The following is a 27653-nucleotide window of genomic DNA, read 5'->3' as shown; positions in this document are numbered from 1 at the left end:
AAAAAAGATTATGTCAAGGATGGCAAATCCATTCAATTTTGTGTCATTATGCTTTACATTTTCAATTTTATCAAGTTTGATTTGCTAAGTTGGATTTCATAAAAAATTCTGTTTTATTATCTATTGTTTTGAAATGTGGTAACTCTACCTTCAGTAATCCGCACCCAATGTGTTTTGTAAATGCTCTTATACTCAAAATTAGTGTTATTTATGGCTTCATGTTTGTCTGCTTAGCCAGGAAAGCAAATACATACTACAGTGGTCTTTGGGACTATTTTGATCTTGTTGGGGCAATTGTTCTACAGAAATTAGGCACTGCAAAGAAATGGTGACAATTAAATGCTATTACTTCCCCCACACACACACTTCACAGAGTCCACATATTTAAATTTGTTGGGCTTTTAAAGACTTTTTTTTTTCTAACAAGATTTATCTCATGTAAATGTAAAGATCATACCAGATTCCTTGACATATATTATCAAAGAAGCCATAAAACAAAAGTGTACTTAATAAAGGTGTTCACCACTATCATGAATTATGTGTGCTACACAGAATCCAAACAGAACACAGATTTTTCCTATAGAGAAATCCACTTGATATTCCTATAGTGGACATTTTTGTGCTAGATACATACAGCAAGCACTGAAATCTTCTCAATGAGATCCACAACCAACCAAAATAGTTCAGTCTAACAATCACAAAGAAAAATCAAGATGGTTGAAGAATGACCACTGTCTAGATTGTGAGTTAAAGCTGAATAGGTAGTCCATTAAACTGATGTATCAATAATATTCTTCAGCAAGGAGTTAGGTGGACAATGAGCTCGGATTCAGAATCAAATGGAAAAAAAGAAAGGAGGTTAGATTGCATTTGTGAAATTGTACAAGGCTTGTGGGATGCCAAGCTTTTTTCCTGGTGCAAAGATCTATCTTTTAAATACAAATATTTTTTAAAATAATGATGGATGTATGGAACATCCATCTCCAAAGAATTAGATACATATGAATGAAATGAAAGAAAATCACTCATTCCTGTGATTCCAGGAATCATTCCAGTGTGCAAATCCCCCAGAATACAAATAGAAAAGCAAGATAGTCCCTGCTCTCAAGAAACATATTTTATTGAGATCATATACATATATATATATATATATATACTAGGAAGTTTTAGCTGCAGATCAGAGGAACAGGTTAGGTACGGTGGCAAAGCAGAGATAGTGGGACAATTTCTTTAATGTCATTTTCATGGTAAAAATGACATTTCTTATGATGAACTGAACCAGCCATAGACTTTGATGGTAAAAACTTCGTTGCTGAGTCTTCAGTAGCTATACTCTTGATAAGGCAAGGCCACTGTATAAGTAGTCACTAGTTCATATCTCCACAAGGATTGATTTCCTGGATCATGGGCTAGAATGTAGGGCCTATGGTCTGGGAGGCATGCAGGAAAATGGATGGGGAGGGCCATTGCCATTCTGGGGGCTCTTGGGCTCAATGTCCTGGTTTGCCCCCATAGGGGATTGTCTGAGAAAAGGCAGTAGCAAAAATCGGAAATGCCTAGCATATGCTGCTTCTTATGATTTTTCTTTGTGACATTATTTAGAACCTCTCATGTTCCATGCATTACTGCTAGCAGTATTAAAAAGATGAGGCTTTGCTTTGGGGCAATTACAAGAACTCTGTAATTATTTACAAATAATCCAGTCTAATTTCCTCCCTTTATTCTAAGAAGGGCTTAACATACACATCTGTAAGATCTGCCACATATATACATAACTTTCTAAAGAGTTCATTACAAATTTTAATCTGGCCAATGGACATTCTTCACCCATAGATTTTTCCTGCAGGTACAGTCAACCCAAATTCTTCTCAATAATTACAGATTTTTTTCTAGGAGGCAATATTCTAGAGTTTGATGTAATCAACGCAATGCCAACCATCATTCCACTTCAGCTTCTACTTTGTGCAAGTTCTCATCTATCAGCTCTCATCTATCACCTTAAAGTTTCCTATTTTATGCTTCAATTGATATCACCAAGGGAACTACTTTTATTATATTTTTCAGGGAATCTGGAATGGTTTTAATAAACAGATAGTAGATATGTCAAAGAAGGGCCCATATAATGGTATTTTATTATAACAAAATCAAACCCAAGAGTGTACTGAGTGCCTACTGTGTGCCAGGCACTAAAATGTTTTTTGGGAGGGGAAAAAGGAGGGATGGGCGGAAAAGACAACCAAAAGTATAATTAATAACAAACATACAGTCTTATATTCTCTATGTTTTTTGGGAGGGGAAAAAGGAGGGATGGGCAGAAAAGACAACCAAAAGTATAATTAATAACAAACAGTCTTATATTCTCTACATTTTTGAGTCAATTGTAAAATGGTCCCACCACTGAGTATCTTATTCCCTGATCTCATTGATTCAAGGAAGGAGATTTTTTTTTTTTTTTGAGGCTGGGGCTAAGTGACTTGCCCAGCTAGGAAGTATTAAGTGTCTTGAGACCACATTTGAACTGGGGTCCTCCTGAATTCAGGGCTGGTGCTCTATCCACTGCGCCACCTAGCTGCCCCTGGTCCCACAACTGAATGGTTAACTATGAAAGCCCACTTGCTGCCAATTAAAACCTCTATTGAGATGTTCTTAAGTCATGTTAGATGACTATCACAAAGATGTATATAAATGAATTACCATATAACTCAGTTTTTGACATTCTGGTCTCATTGACATTTTTTATAGCTAATTTATAAGTTAAATATCTATGTAAAATTATTATACTCAGTATTTATTCATTTCTATTTTATATATCTTAGTAATTTTTGATTACCAGAATTCAGTTGCTTCAATTTCATAGTATTTTTTTTTTCTCATTATTATTTCTTCTTCTTGGATTTTACTTACTCCAAGTTTAATTTTCACAAGTCAATGGTCTAGATCTTCAGGGGCATGGATAACTTCAACATCAAAAACAGGTATGAAACTTCCAGGTTGTCTTTTATTTCCTCTTGAGGCAACTGAGGTTAAATGACTTGTCCAGGGCCATATAGCTAGAAAGCATTAAGTATCTAAGGGTGGATTTGAACTCAGGTCCTCCTGACTACAAGGCCACACTCTACCCACTGCACCATCTAGCTTCCTACGTCTTTAGTGTTTCTCATTCCTTCTTACTGAATTATGCTTCTCCATGCATTTTTTTGCATCCTCACCTTTCTTACTTTTACACTGAAATCAGAGAATATGTTGATTTAATTAGGCGGTCTCTTCTCCATTCTTAACAAATCTGAGTTTTGTGTGTGTGTGTGTGTGTGTGTGTGTGTGTGTGTGTGTGTGTGTGTGTGTGTGTGTGTGTGTGTGTGTATGTAAATATAAGTTGTAATTACTTCTGTGGTAATCTTATTTGGCAAATATTTAAGAGTGTAATTCGTGATACTACTTCCTTTGTATGATCAAGACCATTTCTTCAACTCCTTTTTGTAGGCAGATGCCCTTTTTTCTTCTGTTTTCACATGAAGTGAGAATTATCTTCCCGCAAATTCTTCTCAGATGCATTTGTCATGGTGTGGAGATAACCCCAATTTCTTGAAAGCAATATATGTAAAGTATAAGGCTTGGCAAGCTCTCTCACGATAAAATATTTCTAGTATAGACCAAGTAATAGATAGTCCAAGGATCAGTTAAGTAGAAAATAGCAAATCACCATTTTTAACTACTTTGGTGATGAATTTTTTGGCCATGGTAACCCATAAAATGCTACATAAATGTGAATAACTATTATCACAACAAATAAAGTTCTAAATTCATTAAGAGACCAGCCTGATAGAACACAACTTAAAGGAAATTTTTTAGGAAAAGAAAGTAATATAAGCAATATAAGGCAAGTTTTATAATATGATAACCATACTATTATCTAATTGGATATCTAATTTGTTGATATACCACAGCTGGATAAATTACTCATGTCTAACCAGTATGTCAATTTTGCATTTAAAAGTACCCAAACATATTGAAAATTTAAAAAAAAAATCAGTGTTTTTAAAAGTTATGTTCTTTCGTATTAATTTTATAAACTGGTTTCACCTGGCAGAAAACCTTGTGCCACTTGAAGTTGAACCTGATGATGATGTGACATATACACTGCTGATTGATCCCTGAGCCATTTCTGAAAAACAGAAAGAAAATAAGTCACTCAATAATTTAAAGAAAAAAAATCAAACAGACAAGAAATGTGCAAAGGCAAAGGAAACAGGTAATTCATACACACACCAAAAAAAAAAAAAAAAAAGAAAAGAAAAAGAAAAGGCTAAGATGTGGAAGCTTAATGAGAAACTTCACAGATGTAAGGAATTATATGAATGATGATCAACAATTGTTCCCAATATCCCTTGAGAAGAGAAGAAAGTTGGTTTAAAATAACCACACTGCAGTAAGAAGGATATAAATAAGCCAGAAAGTCAAAATAAGCCAGGAAGTCAAAGAGAAAGGAGCAATGAAGGTATTTGACTTTTTTGAAAATATATTTTGCTTTCTCTAAGATAATGTGGTTAACTTCTGTTCAATGGTAAGCAATAAACTAATTCTCATATTCTTTGCCAGTTGATGCCTTTAAAAAAATGTTTTATTGATAAGTAAGGAATTATATGAATGATGATCAACAATTGTTCCCAATATCCCTTGAGAAGAGAAGAAAGTTGGTTTAAAATAACCACACTGCAGTAAGAAGGATATAAATAAGCCAGAAAGTCAAAATAAGCCAGGAAGTCAAAGAGAAAGGAGCAATGAAGGTATTTGACTTTTTTGAAAATATATTTTGCTTTCTCTAAGATAATGTGGTTAACTTCTGTTCAATGGTAAGCAATAAACTAATTCTCATATTCTTTGCCAGTTGATGCCTTTAAAAAAATGTTTTATTGATAAGTTTGCTTCCATAACAGTCATTTCCCACTCTTTTCTATAAACTAAAACCTCCCAAATGAAAACAAAAAAACAACAACAACAACAACAACAAAAAACCAATGAATTAAAAACATTCTATATGAAAACCCTGTATATTCTATTAGTCTATTATATTCTGACAGGCCCTGATTTCTCTGCCATGAGAAAAGAAGTATATTTCATTATCTCTCTTCTTTGGGACCTTTCACTAATTTGAATTCAACTTCTCTCAAGTGATCTGTTCATTTATACTCCCACAGTCAGTGTATACTTTTTTTCGTTCTGCTGTTTTATCCAATACAGGTTTGTTAAACCTCTCCACCTTTCTTTTAATTCCTCATATTAATTTATGCATAAAATATTTCATTATATTAATTTACCATAATATTTTCAGCAATTCCCCTGTGAGGAGTACTCATTGGTGTTTACAGGTGTTTGCTACCATAAATGTTGCTATTTAGGGATACTCTGGTATTTGCCAAATATTTACTTGAGCATTATTTTTGTTTTTGATCTTCTTGGGGCATATGCCATTACTCAGTGGGACATTTAGATACTTTATTAACAAATTAAGAATGAGAAAAGCTAGCTCATTTCACAAATGTGCAAGAGCTGCAAAAGCCTCTCCAATAATATTCTCTTCTTTGCCCATTTACTTAGTGGAAGACAAAGACTCAAACTTTTAAACTTTATTATTATAACTAATAATTTGGAACAATTTCTTTTTATTAAAGCTTTTTATTTTCAAAATATATGCATAATTTTTAACATTCACCCTTGCAAAACCTTGTGCTCTCAAATTTTTTCCCTCCCTTCTCCCCAACCCCTCCCCTAGAGAGCAAGTTAGTCCTATGTTAGGATTACTAAGTGAGAACTGAGGTTGTCTGGACAGTGACAAGGTGAGAATTCAGGTTTTCTGGACAATTACAAGGTGAGAACTCAGGTTGACTTGATAGAGGGGGCAAGCTCATTGGCTGGGGTGGTTCTTCCCAGAAGCCCTTGCATTATCCCCGCCCATTCTCTGGGAGGATAAAAAGAGACAGCAATGGGCGCAGAGAGGAGATCGGCCTGAAGAAGGATAAGAGTTGGAGGAGATTCAGAGCCAGGATTCAAGAGGAAGACTCTGAATTGCATCAGGCTTGACGGGGCTCTCTGCAGGAAGGGAAGTCACTTCTTTGGACAAGAGTTAACAGCAACTGCCTGGAGACAACGGTTCACTACAGGAAGAAGAATCTGTCGGAGAGATTTGAGTAGAAGACACAGCAGATCTCTTCCCAGAGAGCGATCCAGCAGCTTCTGGAGACGACAGCTCGTTACAATTGGCGCCCAACGTGGGGCAAGGACTTTTGCTTATCCTGACAAGAGGAGCTAGACCAGACCTTCGCAATTTGGCGCCTGAACAGGGACACAAGCAATAAAAACAGACAATGGACCTGCATATACGTCCAAACATTTTACACACTTTTGTGCACAGTATAAGATTTTACATACCACGGGCATACCCTTTAATCCTCAAGGGCAGGCAATAGTAGAGAGAAGAAACAGAGATATTAAGACACTCCTCCAAAAACAAAAGAAAGGGGGAGCCACAGGTAGCCCTAGGGAACTTCTAAATTTAGTTCTCTATACCATTAATTTTCTAATTTTTGACAAAGATGCACTGGCTCCAGCAGACAGGTTTTATAACCCACCAGAAGGGCAGTGTCCAGTGAGAGCATCTCCACTGTCCTTAGATAATCGCCAGGTGATGTGGAGAGATCCAGAAAGTGGTGAATGGAAGGGACCAGATAGGTTAACTGCCTGGGGGAGAGGGTTTGCTTGTATTTCTTCAGCAGGAGAAGGAATCAGATGGGTGCCAACGAGTCATATTCGCCTTGTCCATCAGAGAGAGACAGAAAAAGAGAAAGACCTCAAAATAAAGGAGAAGATCTAAGAAACATCTGACACTGAAAGAGCATGGATAATAAGAAGACTGTTAAAGAACTTTAAAACCAGCAGGAATCATTGGACTTCCTCACACAAGATGAGACTAATGGACAATGGACTTATGGACATTTATAAATTTTCAATTTATGATTATGTTATATGCTTCTAGCATGTGTTATGTTACTATGTTACTATATGCTTATGTAATTTATGTAATTATCTGTAATACTTCCCATATTGATGGATTTATGTTTCAAGGTCATGACTGTCCTATGTTCTAAATCAAAAGAAAGGGGGAGATGTTAGGATTACTAAGTGAGAACTGAGGTTGTCTGGACAGTGACAAGGTGAGAATTCAGGTTTTCTGGACAATTACAAGGTGAGAACTCAGGTTGACTTGATAGAGGGGGCAAGCTCATTGGCTGGGGTGGTTCTTCCCAGAAGCCCTTGCATTATCCCCGCCCATTCTCTGGGAGGATAAAAAGAGACAGCAATGGGCGCAGAGAGGAGATCGGCCTGAAGAAGGATAAGAGTTGGAGGAGATTCAGAGCCAGGATTCAAGAGGAAGACTCTGAATTGCATCAGGCTTGACGGGGCTCTCTGCAGGAAGGGAAGTCACTTCTTTGGACAAGAGTTAACAGCAACTGCCTGGAGACAACGGTTCACTACAGGAAGAAGAATCTGTCGGAGAGATTTGAGTAGAAGACACAGCAGATCTCTTCCCAGAGAGCGATCCAGCAGCTTCTGGAGACGACAGCTCGTTACAGTCCTATATGTTAAATATATGTAATTCTTCTATACTTATTTCCACAATTCTCATGGTGCACAAGAAAAATCAGATCAAAAAGGAAAAAAAAAATGAGAAAGAAAACAAAATACAAGGAAGCAACAACAAAAAAGTGAAAATACTATGTTGTAGTCCACACTCGGTTCCCATAGTACTGCAGATGGCTCTCTTCATCACTGAACAATTGGAATTGGTTTGATCATCTCATTGTTGGAGACAGCCACATCCATCAGAATTGATCATCATATAATCTTATTGTTGCCGTGTATAATTTCATTTCACTTAACATCAGTTCATGTTAAGTCTCTCCAAGTTTCTCTAATCATCCTGCTGATTGTTTCTTACAATAATATTCCATAACATTCATATACCATAACTTATTGAGCCATTCCCCAAACAAAGGGCATCCATTCCGTTTCCAGTTTCTTGCCATTACAAAAAGGGATGCTTACAAACATTTTTGCACATGTGGTTGCTTTCCCCTTCTTTATGATCTCTTTGGGATACAAGCCCAGGAAAGCCACTTTAGAAATGTGGAATATATTTTTAAATGGTCATGTAAAGTCTGCAATTCTTTTGCCAACTATTCAAATAATATGATCATTAATTGGGGAATGCCACTTGTACAATTTCCTGTATATGTGGAGTATCAGATTTGAATCAATGGTATCTGAAGCAAATGTTTTGCTCACTCTATTATCTTTCTTCTAATTACACTGGAACAGTTCTTTTTGCTAATGCTTTTTAATTTCATACTCATGATTATCACATATGTATAAATCCTTTCTTCCCTCTATCCCCTGCTTCATTCCTTCCTAACCTTTATTTATTTCCTCCTTTCTTGCTAATCATATGAAATAATATATATATATATATATATACTTTTTTTTAGATCATACCATATTTTTTTTTGCTTATCTGTTATATCTCTGTTCTACTGATCCATTTATGTTTTTCTTTCTTTTTTTTTTTTTCTTAAACAAATAGATTTGATTATTACTATTTTATAACATCAAAGGTTATGGGTGGCAACACAATACTCATTTCATTTGTGCCTTTTCTTGTTATTTTCCTTAAGATTCCAGAACTGTGTTTTATCAAATGAATTTTATCATTTTTTTGGTCTAGTTCCAAGAAAATAACTCCTTGATAATCTAAGTGGTAAAGCAATAAATCTGCAAATTAATTGAGGAAATTGTCATTCTTATGATTACATAGCCCAAGCATGGGCAATGAATCTATTTTCATTTATGTAAGTCTCTCATTATTTCTGAAGCATTTAGAACATACGGGGAACTTCAGAAGCTAACTAATCCATTTTCCTCATTTTACAAATGAAGAAAATGACAGGCCTGAGGAAGTTAGGTAGTTTTTCAAGTTTCATAAGTAAGAAGCAAAATCCGAACCTAAGTCTCCTGACATTAAAACCGGTTTCCATTATATAATACTGTTTTAATTATGTAAATCTTATGTGACTCTTGATAGATTAACACCTACATATTTAGTGTATTTTACATTTATTTTCAGTGAAATTTCTCATCATCATTTCTTCCTACTTTTTGTTAGCATTGTATGTAAAAATGCTGATGATTATTATGGATTTATTTTCTGTTTACTATCTATTATTACTGCATCTATTAATCAATATTATCAATCTCTCTTGATTCTTTAGAATTTTCTAATCATATCATGCTGTCAGCAAAAAGAAAGTTTTGCCTCTTTGTATATTTGATTTTGTTCTCTCACAACTATAGCTAACATTTCTAGAATTGTCACACAATAGAGCTTATTGTCATGTTTTAGTCTTTTTAAAATAAATAAGTGCAATATTTAGTCAAAATTTTCTGCAGCAATGGAAAAATCATGTGTTTTCTTACATATGTGGTTTAAATCATCAACAATATTATGTTTTCTTCATATTAAACCAACTGTGCATTGCAGGTATAAACCCAGCTTGGGCTTACTGAATTATTTTCCTAAGATTTTATTTAAAACTTTACATTGATGATTTTTCATAAGACTAATTTATAGTTATCTTCTCCATTTTTTGTTCTTTGGCTATCAGTACCATTTTGTCTCTAATTATAGCAAAACAAATTAAAATAACAAAATAATAAATGGCTAAGACTGAATGCTGTAAAATTATAATGATCAAGTTAGGATTCTAAGAAGTTAGACACAAAATCTCTTTGCTCTTTTGCAGAAGTTGGGAGTGGCAGAAGTGTTCAAGGCTGTGAAACTTTGATCATAACAGACTTTTTCAATATGTGGGTTTTTCTTTTTAAGAGATGGTCTCTGCTGACAGTTGGGGTAGGGACACAAAATGGACAATGTAGGTAGAATGGTAAAAAAAAAACAAGCAAACAAAAAAAAAATTTTTTTTTTTTAATTTAGTGATGTACTTTCTTGCTTTTATTTTGAAGAATGCTTTTGGTGCATAAGTACCAACAATTCTTTAAATGTCTGAAAACGTTTAATTATAAATACATTTGTCTCAGATTTCTCCCTCTTTTTGGCAAAATATTAAGGATTAGTGACATCTTTCTCTAAAGCAGGGTCAAATAAGATCTCTATTCTAGCATATGATCAACTTTATAAAGCTGCCTTGTACATACTGAAATGCATATATGTTATTTAACAATGATGAGGTAACCTTATCCTTTCCACTCTTAAAGGTATACTAAATGAATGTTACTGTCAATGTCTTTTTTTACAATTTAATTCCTCTTTTAAGAATTTAATTGCTAAATCATTTGGTGTGTGTGTGTGTGTGTGTGTGTGTGTGTGTGTGTGTGTGTGTGTGTGTTTGTATAAAATATTGATAATATCCCAAAACATCTTTGGTGCCTTTAAGTCTCTCTGTCCATCTGAGAGCAGAATTTGGACTCCCTTTTTTCTTATTAATTTTTTTTTTTGGGTAAAACAATTAAGATTAAGTGATTTGCCCAGGGTCACACAGCTAGGAAGTATTAAGCATCTGAGGTTGGATTTGAATTCAGGTCCTCCTAAATTCAGTGCAGGAGCTCTATCCACTGTACCATTTAACAGCCCATCGGGCTCCCTTAGGACTCTCTTTTTTCTTAACAGCTGAAGCATAACAGCTTTTGTTCTATACCACTATTTTTTTCTCCATTTAATTTCTCCATTAATTTCTTATAAGAGACAAATTGTTTGGGTTTTGTTTTCTTATCCATTTTGTGTAGTCCTCATGGTTATTAAATTTGTGTTATCCCATTGTTGGTGGAATTGTGAATACATCCAGCCATTCTGAAGAATTTGGAACTGTGCTCAAAAAGTTGTCAAACTGTGCATACCCTTTGACCCAGCAGTGTTACTGCTGGGCTTATATCCCAAAGAGATTTTATTTTATTTTTTGATTTAGTATTTTTTTTTATTAATTTTATAATTATAACTTTGACAGTACATATGCATAGGTAATTTTTTACATTATCCCTTGCACTCACTTCTATTCTGAATTTTCCCTCCTTCCCTCTACCCCCTCCCCTAGATGACAGGCATTCCCATACATGTTAAATGTGTTATAGTATATCCTAGATATAAAATATGTGTGTAGAACCGAATTTCTTGTTGCAAAGGAAGAATTGGATTCAGAAGGTAAAGATAACCTGGGACGAAAAACAAAAATGCAAACAGTTTACACTCATTTCCTTCTCTAGTTGTAGCTGAGTCTGTCCATCGATTGGAACTGAATTAGATCTTCTCTTTATTGAAGATATCCATTTCCATCAGACTACATCCTCATACAGTATCGTTGTTGAAGTGTATAACGATCTCCTGGTCCTGCTCATTTCACTCAGCATCAGTTCATGTAAGTCTCTCCAAGCCTTTCTGAAATAATCCTGTTGGTCATTTCTTACAGAACAATAATATTCCATAACATTCATATAACATAATTTACCCAACCAATTTAGTATTTCTTTGGGATATAAGCCCAGGAGCAGCACTGCTGGATCAAAGGGTATGCACAGTTTGACAACTTTTTGAGCATAGTTCCAAATTGCCAAAAAGATTTTAAAGAAGGGAAAGGGATCTGTATGTGCAAGAATGTTTGTGGCAGCTCTTTTTGTAGTGGCCAGAAACTGGAAAATGAATGGATGCCCATCAATTGGAGAATGGTTGGGTAAATTATGGTATATAAATATTATGAAATATTATTGTTCTGTAAGAAATGACTAGCAGGATGATTTCCGAAAAGCCTGGAGAGACTTAGATGAACTGATGCTGAGTGAAATGAATAGGACCAGGAGATTGTTGTATACTTCAACAACAATACTATATGATGATCAATTCTGATGGACGTGGCCATTTTCAACAATGAGATGAACCAAATCAGTTCCAATAGAGCAGTAATGAACTGAACCAGCTACACCCAGCAAAAGAACTCTGGGAAATGACTATGAACTACTATATAGAATTCCCAATCCCTCTAATTTTGTCCGCCTGCATATCTGATTTCCTTCACAGGCTAATTGTACACTATTTCAAAGTTCGATTCTTTTTGTACAGCAAAACAACTGTTTGGACATGTATACATATATTGTATTTAATTTATACTTTAACATATTTAACATGTATTAGTCAACCTGCCATGGGGGGAGGGGGAGAAGAAAAGGGGAAAAATTAGAACAAAAGGGTTGGCAATTGTCAATGTTGAAAAATTACCCATGCATATATCTGGTAAATAAAAACTATTATTTTTTCTAATTATTTCTCTTTTTTAAACTTATGCAGCGCTATTCTACCTTCTCTCAAGTCTATCTTTCCAGGATATGCTAAAATCTTCTCTTTAACAGTGGAAAGAAGTACTGAAATGTGTCTCTCTGTCTTATAGAAGATATTTTCTCAAACAATACTCATTCCTTCCCTTTTTTCTTTCAACTGCGATTTTTTTTGCCTCTTCATATGGTGTTATTTGTAATTTACCCATTTTACTTCCCCTTTCTTCTTCTTCCAATTCCATCTTTTCCCCAGTTCTGCTAAGTAGTTGATTCTTAGCTGCACTCCAAGCTCCTCTATCCTCTGGAATATTATATTCCAGACCCTTTGATCCTTTAAAGTGGAAGCTGCTAGATCCTGGGTAATCCTGATTGTGGCTCCTCAATGTCTGAATTGTTTCTTTTTGGCTGCCTACAGTATTTTCTCTCTGATCTGATCATTCTGGAATTTAACTACAATATTCCTTGGAGTTTTTCCCCTTTGAGGATTTCTTTCAGGAGGTGATTGTTAAGATTCTTTCAATGGCTATTTTGCCCTCTTAGTTCTAGGATATCAGGGCAATTTTCCTTGATAATTTCTTGAAAGATATTGTCCAGGTTCTTTTTTTTTTTTTTTTTTTTTTTTTTTAATCGTGGTTTTCAGTTGATCCAATAATTCTCAGATCGTCTCTCATGGATCTATTTTCTGGGTCAGTTGTTTTTTCAATAAGATATTTTACATGTTCTTTTATTTTTTTTCTTTCTTTCTTTTTTTGGTTTTGTTTGATTCTTGAAGTCTCATCGAATCATTTGCTTCCATTTCTCCAATGCTAATTTTTAGAGAATTATTTTCTTCAGTTAGCTTTTTTTTAAACTACCTTTTGCATTTGGCCAATTGAACTTTTGCAAGAGTTGCTTTGTTCATTCATTGGATTTTTTTTTTCTATTTCACCATTTTGATTTTTCAAGGAGTTATTTTCTTTTTTCCATTTCACCAAATCTATTTTTTAAGACGAGATCTTCTTCAGCATATTTTTTTTTTCATTTCACCAAATATATTAGAGTTGTTTTCTTCAGTGTTTCCTCTGGTTTTTTTCCCAAACTTTCCTGCAATACTTTAATTTCCTTTTCCCACTCTGCTACTCTCATTTAAGATCCTTTTTTAATTCTCCCAAGAGAGTATTTTGAGTAGGAGACATATCTCCCTCTGAGGCTTCATCTGGGGGGCATTTTGCCTTTAGTGTTCTCTGGGTTTTAAGTTGGTTCTTCCCATAATAGCTACCTATAGTCAGAACTCTTTTTTTAGGTTCTACCACTCCAAAATCAATTGGGAGGCTTGATCTGGTATTGATTCTGAGGGAAGCCAGGAAGAGCTCAGGAAAAGTCCTGTCTTGCTCTCTGCCATTTTGGCTCAGCCCCTTGAGAAGTTATTTTCCAAGTTTTCCTCAGCACAATTCATTCCAAGATCCTTTTATGCTCCCTTCCTCCTATCTCTTTGGGATCACCTCATGATGATGCCATAAATTTTCTTTCTGCTGGTATAACTAAATCCCATTTTTTTTCCCTCTGTATTTTGTCCCTCAATGATAACTCCCCAAAGGCAGAGGAAAGAAATGAAAAATTCTCCTCTCATCATCAGTGTTGAACAGTCAAATTTTTTTGTATTATATAAAATTTCTTTGTTCTCTTCTCCTAATTTTTCCTATTATGCTTTTTTACTCCTTGAATTGTCTCTATTAATATTCTTTTTGGTTTCTCCCTCTCAGCATGTCATTTTTTATTTTAAAAATCCAACAGAACCTCTTTTCAAGTTGTTTTGCAAAGCTCTCATTTCCAGTGTAATTATTTTTCTTTTAAAAATTCTAATTCATCATTTTTTCCTGTTGGAACTTTATTTTTATGTTCTAATTGTAAACTTAGTTTTTCTGCCTTTAATTCTTTTATACATACATTAATTGTTGTATTGCTCTTCTGAGCCATTCTAGACATTCTTGGAATTGCTTCACTGCTATTTAAAAAGGGTCATGCAGAATTTGTTGAGCTCTTTTCACATTCCTCAAATGACTGAAAGCAATGTCTTTTTATAAAGTACTCATTCACTTTTCTTTTCTTCAAACATTACACATTTCTCCTATTCAGTTAGCTCTTAAACAATGACTTTGCTGAGTTTTTTATGTTATTCTTGCTAAAAATGTATTGGTCATTAATCATCTCCTCTCATTGGGCCTAATGCTCTTATGCCCTCTCCCTCAGTCCTGACAATCCTTTCAAACCAGCTCCCTGAGGATAAAAGGGATACCGATACAAAGAAACTGAGTATTCACTATCCATTCTCCACCTTTACCAGTCTTATTCTTCTGTGTTACATCGTTCTTTCTGAAAAATGAAATCCCTATCACCATAGAAGCTTGTGAAGGTGTTAGGAGATATGGAATGGATGACTCTGGGAAAACTCTGAAATATGTCTTCTTATACACCTTGTTATGCTTTCTACTGTCAGCTTTTTTTCTTTTTTCCCCTGTGCTATATTAATCAATTTCTTCAGCATAGAATTTATGGTTTCTTCCTTATATTTTCTCTCCCAAGCTCTATAATCCCCTTCATGATCAAAATGATCCAACTTTCCAATTTCTCCAGACTCAGGCTGTCCTGATTGAAAAACTGCAAGCACCTCAGACTAGCATTTCCACTATTATGTTGATACAGGATTAACTGGGGAGGGACAATAAGATGAAGGGTAGGAAAAGGGTCCAGGACATTAAACTGGCTAATGTCTTCAGAAGCTATTTCTTTGTAAGAATTTCCTGTCCCAGGTTCTTTCATTTATCTTCTTGTTGTCACAGCTGAGTTTTCTAAATTTGGGGCTTTTAAATTATCTGATGTGTAGAATCATGAAGAATATTTCTTTCCCTATCAGGATTCTCCAATCTATATCGTAAAAGAACACATTCAAGACACATTTCCAAGGACAACAGGTCAAATTTCTCAGAAAGGGATTTTTAATCATAACTTTTCTCTCTTTAAGCTACCATATGCTAACATACTCAAGCAGTCATCAGAGAAACCAGTTACATTTTATTGGGTACATGGAGTTGAAATGATAAGAGAACTGAATTTGTGCTATCTGCTCAATATATCTGACAATTCTCAACATCTCCTAGTTTCTGATTTTATGCCCAATCTTTTCATTTCATTATTATCCCTGAGTATTTTGTCTTTGGAATCCTTCAAAGAAAGAAAGGTATAACATACTTTCAAACAGAAGAGGGATAGTCAACTTTAAAGTTTGTCGTAACATTTAGAACTATATCTTAGCACACTATCAAAGGTGAATAGCAACTTGGCAATTAAATACTGTCTCACTGACCTGTCACATAAGGTTCCAGAGCTTTAGGTACCAAACTTCTTGCCATTTTTAGATCTTCTGCAGAACAGCTTCCAGATTCTAGCCCACAAGCCATCCCCATTCGCTTTAATACTTCTATGTCATCATGGATTTCAAATGTGTTGTCAAAATTAAATAGATACTCAAATCTGAAAGGGAAGATTTAATTATTAAAAAATCAAGATTATGAAGACATCCAGTTAATGAGCACACACCACACATGCCTGGCTGAGAGGACCATTGCTCTTGAAAGGAAAGGAAATTCAGCAACAAAAGAAATAGGCTAGTGTCTACGAGGCAAAGAATCTGCTGGCCAAGAGGTAGATGTAGAAGCTGTATATCTAAACCTTAAAACTCACAGAATTGACTTCTCCCCTTCTCCAGTACAATCTCTGAAAACTGATAATCATTCTCATTCCCTTAGCTTTGATGAAACTAATCCATCTCCCCCCCCCCCAAACCCAGAATTATTTCTTTAACACTTAAAATTATTGGGACTGTGATCTCAGACATCCTGGGGAGAAAAGCTCCCTTACATCAATGAAAATGAGCAACTATTCTACCTGTAATAGTTTTACATAGTTATCCAGAAAACCCAGTGGTTAATGACTTGCCCAGGGTAACAAAACGAGTACATATAAGAAGTTGGACTTGGACAGGTCCTCCAAGGTGGAAGCCTGCTCACTGTTCACTATATTATGCTTCCTCTCGTATTTTAAATATCTATAGCATTTTCAGGTTAATTTTCTTTTAAATAATTAGCCTTCAGGAGAGAAAAAAAAAAAAAAAAAAAAACAGCAAAGGGTATGCTTTAATAATAAAAACAGGAAAATGTCATTGGATTGTATTTACTAACAAAAATTAATAGAAGTAGAATGATATAGCCACTTTGGAAGCCAAGAAGAAATCAATTCCTGGTACTTGCGAAGGCATCCATGCTCTGTGAACCCAGGCAAGCTACAGAGGAAGCACTGACTATCAGCACTCCCTCTCATCAGAAAAATCACAGCTCTGGTTCTTAATCCCATCCCTAACTAAAATTAACTGAAGGAGATGGTGTATGGATATTTTGTTTTTAACAAAAACAATTATGAGATTTCTTCATTTTTTATTTGAAACTCACAGCTGAAGCAAAAAGGCGGATGGAAAACTTCTCTTTTCCATGAACAACCTACTTGTCGTTAGAAATACTGCAGTCAATCACTGTCTTCTTGCTGGTGTTCACAATGATAAAAGGTAGGTGTATGACAGAGTTAGAAGGTGGTGGTCGGCTGGCTTGCTGCTCTACTTGACGATTTCTCTGCACCAAATTCTTGAAGGCAATTTGCTGAAATAAGATATACCAACTTATAGACTCACCATGTTAGTCACTTTTGATACTAAATTTATCTTGACCTCACCCAGAAATGTATTATCTTCCTCTAGAAAAATATTCATACAAACATCACTGTGAGGTAAAAGTCCCTAAGTCAGAGCTGGAAGGTATCTTCAAGCCCATACAGTTTAACCCTCATATTTCATATATGCAGAAGGTGAAAGGCAGAAGTGAAGCAATTCAATCAAGATCACACAACTAGAGAGCCTCGGAGCTGGAACTAGAACTGAAATCTCTTGTATTCTAGCTATGGAGAGGAGAGGAAAGGGAGGGATTGACTTAACCTCTTTTAGAAAATATATCAGATGCTGAGTGAAATGAATAGAACCAGAAGATCGCTGTACACTTCAATGCTATATGAAGAGGTATTCTGATGGAAGTGGATATCTTCAACATAAAGAAGATCCAACTCACTTCCAGTTGATAAATGATGGACAGAATTAACTACACCCAGAGAAAGAACACTGGGAAGTGAATGTAAATTGTTAGCACTACAATCTATCTACCCAGGTTACTTATACCTTCGGGATCTAATACTTAATGTGCAACAAGAAAATGGTATTTACAAACATATATTATATCTAGGTTATATTGTAACACATGTAAAATGTATGGGATTGACTGTCATCAGGGGGAGGGAGTGGAGGGAATAATTTGGAAAAATGAATACAAGGGATAATATTTACTCATGCATATATACTGTAAAAAAAAATTCTAAATAATAAAAAAAAGAAAATATATCAGAAATCTCCTGATTCCAATCATTAATTGCAATGATTACATTAATATTACCTCTTTAATTCATCCTCTTTATTACATAGAAAACTTCAATCTTAATAAAGAAAATTCATTTCAAAAATCAAATACTCAAAGGAGTGATGTGAATTTAGGGAGTACCCTAATATGCACATTATTCATCATATCATTTAAGTTAAAAAGTATATGAAAAAATTCTTTTGATATATTTTTAAAATTTCACAGCTCATTCCAGAGCTCAACTCCTCCTCACCCATCCCAACATACCCACAACTATGCCAGCACATAAATGAGGGGACAATTTTTCATTGTAAACATTAGCTAATTGCAAGGTCATAAAATTCTAAAATTTAAAAGCTTAGAATCATTTATGTAGCCCAGACACAACACTAACCAAACTCATATCTAAAAACATCCCAGATAAGTGAAATCTAACATCTTCCAGGGTTAGGATTAGAATCAGGAGACATTTAGGGTTAGTTTCTAATTAATTTGAGTGATCCCTCCAATGACATATATAGCCTGCCTGTGTGATTCTTATTCCTTTCCCTTCATAAATTCACCACAGAGTGTGCACTCATTGTGGAGGGGTATTTCTAGCTTTTTCCTCACATGACAAGGATACCAGAGAGGCAAAAGAGCTGGTTATCCAATGACTATCCCCCAGTCTTGACACATGAATAGTCCCATCTTTTTTTTTGTTCATTTCTCTGAAAATATTCTGTCACAATTCTTGGAAATTCTATATTTCTTATGTTTTGTAACTGACCTATAACCACTATGAGCTCCTCCTTCACGCTTGGAGGGATATATAATTTTATTTCTTTGGAGATTATAACATTCATGACTTGCAAACATACAATGCCAACAGTAGGATACTGGTATTAAAAACATGGGCATTCATTGGGGCAGCTAGGTGGCGCAGTGGATAGAGCACCAGCCCTGAAGTCAGGAGAACCTGAGTTCAAATCTGACCTCCGACACTTAACATATCCCAGCTATATGACCCTGGGCAAGTCACTTAATCCCAATTGCCTCAGGAAAAAAAAAAGGGGAGGGGGGAATTCATTTCAGTGAGAAGTCAGCTCACTAAGAAGCACTATAATTTACTTTTTTTTTTTTTTTTTTTTTTTTTTTTTTGCACTCTTCTCTTCTTCTTGGGCCTAACTCACAAATAGTCAATTTGCAGTTTCTGCTCACAGAATCTATAATAATACACAAGTTCTAATGGGTGACTATCAAACTAAACGTCATAGTCTGGAAACCAAATATTCTTACAATGTTTGCATTTTCTTGAGTGAATCCATTTAATGTTTTAAGTTTTGCAGACTATTTTATAGATATGATCTCATTTGAACTTTGCAAGAAGCCTATGAAATAAATGCAAGCATCAACACCATATCATGGGGAGAAAACATATGAAGTAGGAGATGTTCTTGCCTCCTAGTCCAGCACTCTATTCACTATGCCACACCGCCTCCATTTATTGAGCTAAAATCTACTCCTCTGCACATTTCACTCTCTGCTCCTCTTCTGGCCATCCAAAGCCACCCAAACTAGTCTGAGCCCTGATTCAGGATCAGTAAAGACTTGAAGTTAGCTGTCAGTCACATCTCCCTACCTCTTTTCTTTTCCTAGCTTTAATAAAAAATCTATAAAAGTTCCTTCCAATGCTCAGATGCTATGTTTCTTCCTTTGACAAGCCTTCAAAAACCTACAGACATATCTTAATAATAATAACCCCACCACTCCAAGTCTTCTCACAAACATTCCAAGTTCTTTTAACATATATTTACAGTATATGGCTTTAATTCTATTTATCATCCTGTTTAACCTCTTTTGAAGCATAGTAATTTGTTAAAAATCCTTTTGTGACTCTTAGAAATGAACACAATATTCTAAATTTATAATAACTATCTATCAAGAAGGGCAGAAAAAAGGAAGAGTACCACCTCCCTCCACTGATAAGACTTAAACTACGATTAGTACAAGCACATCACATTGTTGACAATGGAGATCACAACCTCAGTATCACTTTCATGATGGCAAATATTCAAATCTCCCTTTCTAACCTACTCTTCTTTTTCCAAGATTTTGACTCTACATTTTCCAGAGACCTGAAGGACACCTGCTCCTGGGTATATCAGCACTACCCCAAAAGTGAACTTATGCATAACAGATCTTATTCCCCAAAACCAGCTCATTTAATGCTTTTTCCCTATTACTTACAATGGAACCTTCAATTTCTCTTTGGTTCTTACATTCAACCAGTTGTCAGGGCCTATAGCTTCTATCTTTCCAAATGTGTAGGCACTCAAATCCCACAGTCAGAACCAAAGTTTAGACACCCATTACTTTCTTCCTAAACAAGCCCAATAGCTTGTTTCAGTTTGCCCTGATTCTAATCTTTTCCCAACTCATAATAATGACAGGTTAATTTTCCAAATCACTGACTATTACAAAGAGCACAGGACTCACTCAAAAGACACCTTGGTTTCAAACTCCCATCTCAATTTACTAGCCTTGCTATGACGGTCAAGAAATTCAACCTTACTGAGGCTATTATCTCAGCTGTAAAATGTTGCAACAGGTAACTTACAAAGTCATCTGGAAGATCAAATGAGAAAATGTCTGCTATCGTATTACATTTATATAAAGATGAGGTGTTATTGCTATTAAGTGATACAACACAGTTCTGGCCATACCAGTCCAAAAATTTCACATCCTGTCTAGATGCCCTATACTAACTAAAAGTTCCTTATAGTTCAGTTCAACCAAACTATCTATAGTTCCCCAGACATACCCAGTACTTCCTGCCTGTTAAGACTATGTTTAAAATATTTTTCCTTCTGAATGTATTTATTATCCTTTATATCTAATAAGATCTTAACAAACTTTTAAGACATAGATCAAAAGTAATCTCTCTTCTACAAAGCTTTCAATTCTCCTTTCAACAGAATAGCCACCACCATAGCATGATCAAAACTCCTTATAGCATATTACAGTTATTTACATACTTATTTCCTATTACACACTTCCCTATTACATAACAAACATGTAAATTTCAAGAAATATAATTTATTTTAATTTCCTTACATCAAGTACAGTAGTTTCCTCAATAGTCAAAATTTCAAATGCAGACAAAGAGAAGGGTCTCTTCTGACAAACAATACATTAAGAACTAAAATAATCAGTGTTTTAACATATTAATTAACATTATTAATAAAAGTACCTTGCACTTATACAATGTTTTAAAGTTCATTAAAGGCTTTTTTCCCCACAATAAGCCTATGAGGTAAGTCAAAGTCAGTTGAACAAGCATTTATGATGTACTTATAATGTGCCATGCATTATTTTTTTGTATGGGGGAAACAAAGAAGGACAGAAAAGACAGCTCCTCCTTCCAAGCAGCTTACATTCCCCTTCCCCTCCCTCTGGCTGAGACAATTGGTGTCAAGTAACTTGCCCAGGGTCTCACAGCTGGGAAATGTTAAGTGACTAAGGCCAGATTTAAACTCAGGTTTTCCTGACTTCAGGGCTAGATGTCCCTGCAACTTACATTTTAATGAGTAAGACAATATGGGATCAAAAGGAACATACAAGAAGTTCTTAAGGAGAAAGGAATTAGCAATTTTTCTGAAGCAGGTAAGATCTGAACTGAGTCTTGAAAGAAGCCAGGGAAACAGTATTGGCACTGAGGGAGCAGAGTAATCGAAACACAGGGGGAACAGTTAATGCAAAGGCCCTGAAAGAGGAGACAATATCAGATTTGATGCACTTCAAAAAGGCCAGTGCTGCTGGAGAGGAACATGTTCAAGATAGGAAAGGTTGGAAGAGGCTAGGTTCTGAAGAGCTATAATTCCACACAAAGGAGTTTACATATGACTCTGGAGTTAATAGGAAATTACTGGAGCTCAATGAGAAGTGTGTAGTAAAGCCACAACTGTTCTTTATAATTCATTCTGTGCCAAACTTATTTTTTTAATGGAGAGAGATCTAAGGGTAAGAAGAGCAGCTGGACAACTACTTTGATGATTCAGATGAGAAGAGATAAGAACCTGAACTAGGTTCTCGTGTGTGTGTGTGTGTGTGTGTGTGTGTGTGTGTGTGTGTGTGTGTGTGTGTGTGTGTGTGTAACAGTAAGTCTGTGAGGGATATTTTAAGGGATAAAATTTGGCAACACATTGATTACATTGAATGAGGAGTAGAGTTTAACACCATGGTTGCAAGCTGTGAGACTAGAAGGATAATTGTACTCTAACAAGCTGGGAAGCTGGAAAGAGGAGGGGACAAGAAGGGAAAGATAACGGATTATGCTTTGGATAGAGTGAGTCCAAGCTGCCTCCAGGAAATTCAATGCCACATTTCCAAAAAGCAGTTCATGAAGAGGTACCAGAAGTCAGGCAATTAAGGCTTGGTTAATATAGAATTGGAAATCATCTTCAGAGAGATAGGAGCTGATGGGATTATAAACTGAAATAATACAGAGGGCTCAGACAGAGCTTTGAGGTCACCCAAAGTGGATGGAAGAAGAAACAGCAAACAAAGGAGACTAAAAAATGAAGCAAGAAAGATGTCATGAAAACCAAAGGAGGGGAAAGCATCTAGAGGAGGTGACTGATATTGATAAATATCTCAGAGAGGTCTGATGAGGTGTATACCTAATGATGAGGTCTTTACCTCATTAAAATTAGGATTAATTGAGGACTAGTGGCAGGATTGGGGTACAGGGAGTCACATGGAGCTCCCCTGCAACCCCTTTGGATTTGGCGCAAAGATACAAAGTTAAATGAGGTCGAGCAGCAGCGAGATTCCCCTGTAAATGAATTTACAGACCTGAAAACCTAGATTGATAAAAAGAGGTTTATTGCAGGGTTTGGAAGTAAGGTTAAAGTCTGGTTAGTAAAAGGTATTAGATAGAGGAAAAAATACACCATAAGCAGCGGGACAGAGAGTCTGTGATGCTGGCATCTTTCAACTCTCTGCCAAGGGATGATTTCAGCTTGGCTCTTTTATTTGCTTGAAAGGGCATATGGGTGGAGTTCCAGATTGATTCCTCGAAGGCCAGAACCCATCAGGTGGGGGGTTGGGCTACCTGAGTAGATCATTAGAATGGGGGCTGAAAACCCAAGCCAGCTCATATCCGGTGGGGGCTGGATACAGCCCAAATTGGCTCAGATAGGATCTCTCCCCTTGGAATACAAAAGGGTGGTTCTGACCAGATCTTGTAAATCAAAGGTCAGTCCCAAAGGAAGTTGGAAATCAGGAAAGAAATCTTAAAGGGGGCTAGGCAGCATCAAGGTCAAGAAGAAGAGGGACTAAGAAAAGGCCAGGAAATTTGGAAATTAAGAGATCAGTGGCAACTTTGGAGAGGGAAATTTCAATTAAATGATGGTGTCAAAAGAAAATATAAAAAGGGTTTATAATCGAATGGGAGTTGACATAAATGGAAGTCCCTAAAATACATTTATAAATATTTCTCAAAGAGTTTTTTGCCAAGAAGGGGAGGAGAGCTCTAGGATGATAACTATTAAGAATAGTAAGATTAAGTAAGAGTATTATTTTTTTCGTGATGGAGGAGACCACAGCAGCAGGGAAGGACTTTGAAAGTAAGTGTGGGGACAACAGTGGGAGTAATCTAGCAATCTACTGTAGATAGTATTTTTATTTTATTTCCTTCTATAAAAGAGAAAAAAGGAGGTTAAGGAGTTGAGGAGTTAAGCCCAAGGTCATATGGCAAGTAACTAGAACTGAACTATAAACCAAGTTTGCCACTCTATACAAAATTATATTACTTAGATGTTATTACTTAAAGCTAGTATCTATATTATTATTTTGAAAGACATTAAATAAAGGGAACAGAAATTGTTACCCCCCATAGAGAGAAGTATTGCATTACCTGTAGAATAAGTTCTTGAAGTTGAGACTGCTTTTGTTTTATTCTCTCAAGTCTTCTCTGCCTTTCTACCTTTAAAAATAAGATACATACAACAATCATCTCACAGAATCATCCTCAAGAAGTTAAAAGATGAACACGTAATATTGGGATTCTAAAGCAAAATAACAATTTCTTATAAACCAACACCAATTATATGGAAAAAATAAAATTCTTGACTCCAGAGACTTTTTAATGTATATTCTACAATCCTTCATTCAGCCTTTAAATATCTGCCAAATATTAATTTTAATTTTTTAAAGTTGACTTTTCTATTCAAGAGTCATAAAATTCTTAGTCTGTGGGTCTTGCAATATTCATTAAAGAGACACCATTTCTGTAGATAGACTCCATGGAAAGGGAAAACAGGAAAAGATTCACTTTCCCATTATATTGGAGGTAATAATTTCCTGGTAAAATTAATAATTATCTTTAAAATAGAAGGATAACTATCCTCGTTAAAATTCAGATTCTAATGTATTCAATGAATATTTTAATGATATATTTAAAGTATAATGCATTTAATTTAACATATTATCTAATGTATGTTTTTCTTCCTCTCACAGTTTTTCCCTTTTGCTCTGATTTTTCTCTTCAACATGATTCATAAAGAAATATGTACTTTAAAAATTAATATGCATATATGACCAGGAAAAAAAGGCAACTAAAAAAATATATATATATTTGGCTCCATACAGTTGAGCTCAATTCTCTGACTCAGAGCCTAAAAGCTATGTAAACAATGAAGGGAAACCTTCTTTAAAAATTAAAGGTGAGAAATCATGCCTCTTCACAACCATGACCTTGAATAGCCATAATCCTCATATTGTACCTGATTCTACTACCCTTAACAAATGTGGGCCCATATAGTTAAACAGCCTACAAAGCAAACTCTCCATTTATTTTCCCAAGAATAAAGCTGAAGCTTTGGCATACTCGCTGTTAAAAGTAAAACCAATATCTACTGACAGCTAGAGGACACTGATTCCAACCAAGTGAAATAATTACTCATAGAAACTGAAAAGACTGTAGGGGTGGGGCAATGAGGATGGTTTTTGTCTCTTCCAGAATTATACAGAATATACTCAACAGAGTAAAGTGAAGAACCAGACAGGCAGATTCAAATGCTGAGTCATATAGATTCTGATGAGCTACATAAGGATTATATTAAAAGCACAGATAACTATAATGCTCTTCCAAAAACGGTTTTTAACTCCAAAAAATTCAAAAGTGATTCATGTTTTCAATTAAAATTTGAAATTAACTACACAATTATTGATTGCCCAATAACAGAGCTCCTTAATTATATATATACACATATTATAATTAGTCATGGAAGGACAAACAGCTGAATTGGTAAGTGGATGGGGAAAGGTAAGTTAACAAAAAAGAAATAAAGATGACCCTCTCCATCATCTCAGAATAAAAAATTCTACAAAACAACTTCCTGGTAGGGATGCTGCCTGTGTAATTTGTTTCACATAGCAAGAAGAGTCAATCAATAAGAAATGATTAGTAAATGATTAAATAATATCAATAAAAATATAAAAATAAGAGACTTCTATCCTTTTAAATATTATTTATAAATAGACTTGAATCAGGTTAAAATTAATTAGGGGAAAATAAGTTTTTCATTATTCATACCTCTAAATTCTGACATTCTTGAGCTGAGTTGGTTGGCAGACCAATCCATTTTATTTCCTTCTTCTCCTTTGAGATAATATTCATGGCCATTAAGACATTTAAGGCATCATAGACTCTTCGTCTTATATTCTTCTGGTCATAAGCCTGCTGAAGACATTATGCATTAGAGAGAGAGGAAAAAAAAAAAAAAAGCTTCATGAAATTGGTGTTTAAAGACACATGGCAGGAGATGAACAAATCCAAAAGGAGTGAAATAAACTTTGTTTTATGCAGTGGACTAGTAAAAATAGTTCATCATACCCCTCATTGTGCCCATTGGTAAGGGAAAACGAAATTCCCAAAAGAGTAAGCCTGAAAGAGTGTCAATACATTCACTTAATGTTATTGATCTGACCAAAAGCCTTGATTATAATTAACCTGACAGTCCTTGAAAGAAAATACTCTTAAAATTCCCAAAGGGAAACTCTCAGGTCCCTTAGAAAACACAAATTTATGTACAACATACTTACTGATTCATTTGGTAAAATGTGGTTATCAGCAGCACTGAACTCTGCAACCAACTCATCTGCCACTTCATTATATGAAGTGGTTCCTTTCCTCTGTACCTTCTCACAAACCTTCATTGAAAAATGTCTTAATCCCTTGCCATTCTTCTCTCCTTTTCTATTGCGCTTCCTTAAAAATACAAAGAAAAATAATATTACCTAAAATCAATCTTTGACTAAAATATGTCCTTATCTAAAAATGAAATAATTGTATTTATAAGACACAAGTACAACTAGAGCAAGAGAATCATAACAGAGAGCCACAACTTGAACCATACTTCATTATATCAAGGTAGAAAACTATTAGATATAACAGGGAAATTTGAAGATTTTTTTTTTAAAGGGGCAGAGAATGAACATTTTAAGAAGCCAAATTTCACCTTCATACTTTTATATTGTTAAAATACTATGAGAAATCTTAAATGGTAAAAGTTGCATATTATATTAAACTTTTTGAAGATACCATTTAATTAAAAATTTTACTCATCTGAACAAAATTTCAAGAAAGAAAACAAATTATGAATAAATGTCATCAATAGAGTGATGTCTATCTACAAGGTAAGATTACTATCTACCTTGTAAAAAGAAATAAAATTCACAACTATTAAAGAAATTTCTAATGTTTCGTGTCAAATTGGAAAAGAAGTTTTGAATTTTTTTTTAAAGAAGGAAGAGTTTAATAAAATATAATCATTTACTTTTGTCTCAAAATAAGCCTGAAACATAGGGATGTGCACATGTTTTGTAAGGAAGACACATGAGACTGTGATCCTAAGGCAATTCTACTTAAAAACCTATTTAAGTGGCCTTTTATTTAAAGTAAAAAGATTATTTCAGGAAAAGTATAGTTTAAGTTAAAAATAGAAGTGTGTTATATAACATAGGATATCATTATCTCATTCTAAAAGGTTTATAAGTCAGTGAATTGGTACTGAACTTCCTAAGATGTCATTTTCTAGTACAAAGAATGAAAAGTTTCAAAATTACCATAGTTGCATTGGTAAAGACATCTCAATTCCTCATTTTCAGCCAACAATGATAAACTTCAAAAGTGTAACTACAGTATTAATGTAGATAGAAGTATTGGACTGCTATCCCAACAGTCTGATTTCTTAGATGCTAAAGTGAGAGTGTGTTCATAATTATATATGTATGCTGGAAAGGATTTGAAATTTCTTCAGTATTTTAAAGTAATAAGATCTCTGAAAAATAAATTTAACCTGAAGCTCTAATATATTTGGTTTGGTTACAAGACTATACAGCTCATTTAGCCAAGACAAAGAAATTTATGATTATAATCCTAAGAAATTATTTAAACTTCTAATATTTGAGAGGAATATTGCTCACCCCGCCGACCAAGGTGAGGAGTCTGAAGTCTGGTTCTGTGATACAAAATGTGTGTTAGGCGTATGTGGACTTCCTACAAGGATAGTATTTGGCGCAGCAGATCTTTGAGGTGTACCAATTACCTACAGTTAAAAAAGACAATTCGAAATAGAATTAGAAATCTCCCATGTTATGAAGATGTCATTTTTTTATACCTTATTAATCATCTAGAGCTACTTAATTTAAACAACTAAAGAATTGCTTAGAATAAGCAAGCATTCACAGCTGACTCTTAAGGAATAAGACAAACCCATCTCTTCTAAA

The 27653-nt window shown here is 34.8% G+C and overlaps 1 protein-coding gene across 4 annotated transcripts in view; it reads right to left on the bottom strand.

Moving 5' to 3' along the window:
* Positions 1 to 27653, bottom strand: part of TFDP1 (transcription factor Dp-1) — a 132357-nt gene that overhangs the window by 3645 nt on the left and 101059 nt on the right. For 2 of the 4 annotated variants that reach the window (XM_074299589.1, XM_074299590.1), the window contains exons 5-11: positions 27351 to 27472; positions 25968 to 26133; positions 25459 to 25605; positions 23779 to 23847; positions 16924 to 17075; positions 15731 to 15897; positions 4081 to 4162 (exon numbers count right to left, since the gene is read on the bottom strand). In XM_074299589.1, coding sequence (XP_074155690.1) covers positions 4081 to 4162; positions 15731 to 15897; positions 16924 to 17075; positions 23779 to 23847; positions 25459 to 25605; positions 25968 to 26133; positions 27351 to 27472 — 905 coding nt within the window. The remainder of the gene's footprint in view (positions 1 to 4080; positions 4163 to 15730; positions 15898 to 16923; positions 17076 to 23778; positions 23848 to 25458; positions 25606 to 25967; positions 26134 to 27350; positions 27473 to 27653) is intronic. The other 2 variants (XM_074299591.1, XM_074299592.1) reach the window with 1 other exon arrangement.

This window comes from Sminthopsis crassicaudata, chromosome 3, assembly GCF_048593235.1.
Source record: "Sminthopsis crassicaudata isolate SCR6 chromosome 3, ASM4859323v1, whole genome shotgun sequence".
Taxonomy (NCBI): Eukaryota; Metazoa; Chordata; class Mammalia; order Dasyuromorphia; family Dasyuridae; genus Sminthopsis; species Sminthopsis crassicaudata.
This window is presented reverse-complemented; position numbering and strand designations above follow the sequence as displayed.